Here is a 1,060-nt window from a genome sequence, read left to right on the forward strand (position 1 = left end):
TGGCCCCTCCTTTTTTTTAATATCTAATATTTTTACATGCTGCTAGTGAGAGAACCTGTTGTTAAAATATTTGAATCCCACCATTGACCACTCATTTCAAGACATTCAACATAACGTGTTATATTGTTGGATGGGTTCTTTTGAATTACTTGGTAAAAATAATGCGAAGGATAGCTAATGATAATGAATTTATTTCTTCAACAAGTTACAGGCTACGTTTAGTTGTAGGCCTAACTATAAATAATAAACGGTTCAAATAACGTTGGATAGAATTAGCAAAACTTGTATAATTTTAATCATGGACGCACTAACCCTCAACGTATATCAGTCATTCACTCACTGATTTTCGTATTTATATCGTACTCGTTTTCTACTTACTGCACAAAAATTCTAGATCATAGTGTCATGCGATCTCTACCAAATTAAAAAAAAAAATCTAAATGGAGATATTACAAATATATCTCACGAAAATAGTAGTAATGTACTAAATATACAGACTAAAACATTAGAATATTTGTCAAAAAATAATATGAAAACGTTACTTGCTGCTTACCTGTTAAAGAGTATACAAGTCTTTCCATATTCTTAACAATGCCAGATAAGTTTGAAATACTGCTGACCATCCAGGGAGAAGTTATTTGAGCTATTAATCCAGCCACTTCACCTTGTAGTTGAAGGCTTAAAAAGTTGTCACAAAGGATGTTGGTGATAATTTTAATTCCTTTGGCCTAAAAAGTGTTTTATTCAAAACATTTGGATAATTTCTAGACACTGTATTTGAAACAGTTATTTAGAAATCTGAATTATGGATTTCTTTGTAATTTTTTTAAATAAGAAATGGTTTAGTGCAATATATCTTGTTTTTACATGCAGGACCGCCGAGAGTGGTGTTACGACATCGGGGTAACGTGACTAGTATCACGCCACGTCATTCTCGAACCTTCGTGAATTGTCGGGAGATTGCTAGATATAGTGTAGTCTTGTATATATAAGACTGGCCACGAAGCGACGGGGAGGACAGTGAGTAATTGAACTACAGTCAGAGAGTATTGTTGAAGTT

At 33.2% G+C, this 1,060-nt stretch overlaps 1 protein-coding gene across 1 annotated transcript in view; it reads right to left on the reverse strand.

The window, feature by feature from the left end:
- The window catches only part of LOC111086273 (protein inscuteable homolog), an 8,185-nt gene that overhangs the window by 2,127 nt on the left and 4,998 nt on the right, over nt 1–1,060 (reverse strand). The window contains exon 7 of the mRNA XM_022388498.1: nt 554–728. Within this exon, the coding sequence (XP_022244206.1) occupies nt 554–728 (175 nt within the window). The remainder of the gene's footprint in view (nt 1–553; nt 729–1,060) is intronic.

This window comes from Limulus polyphemus, unplaced genomic scaffold (assembly GCF_000517525.1).
Source record: "Limulus polyphemus unplaced genomic scaffold, Limulus_polyphemus-2.1.2 Scaffold38, whole genome shotgun sequence".
In the NCBI taxonomy this organism is placed as follows: domain Eukaryota; kingdom Metazoa; phylum Arthropoda; class Merostomata; order Xiphosura; family Limulidae; genus Limulus; species Limulus polyphemus.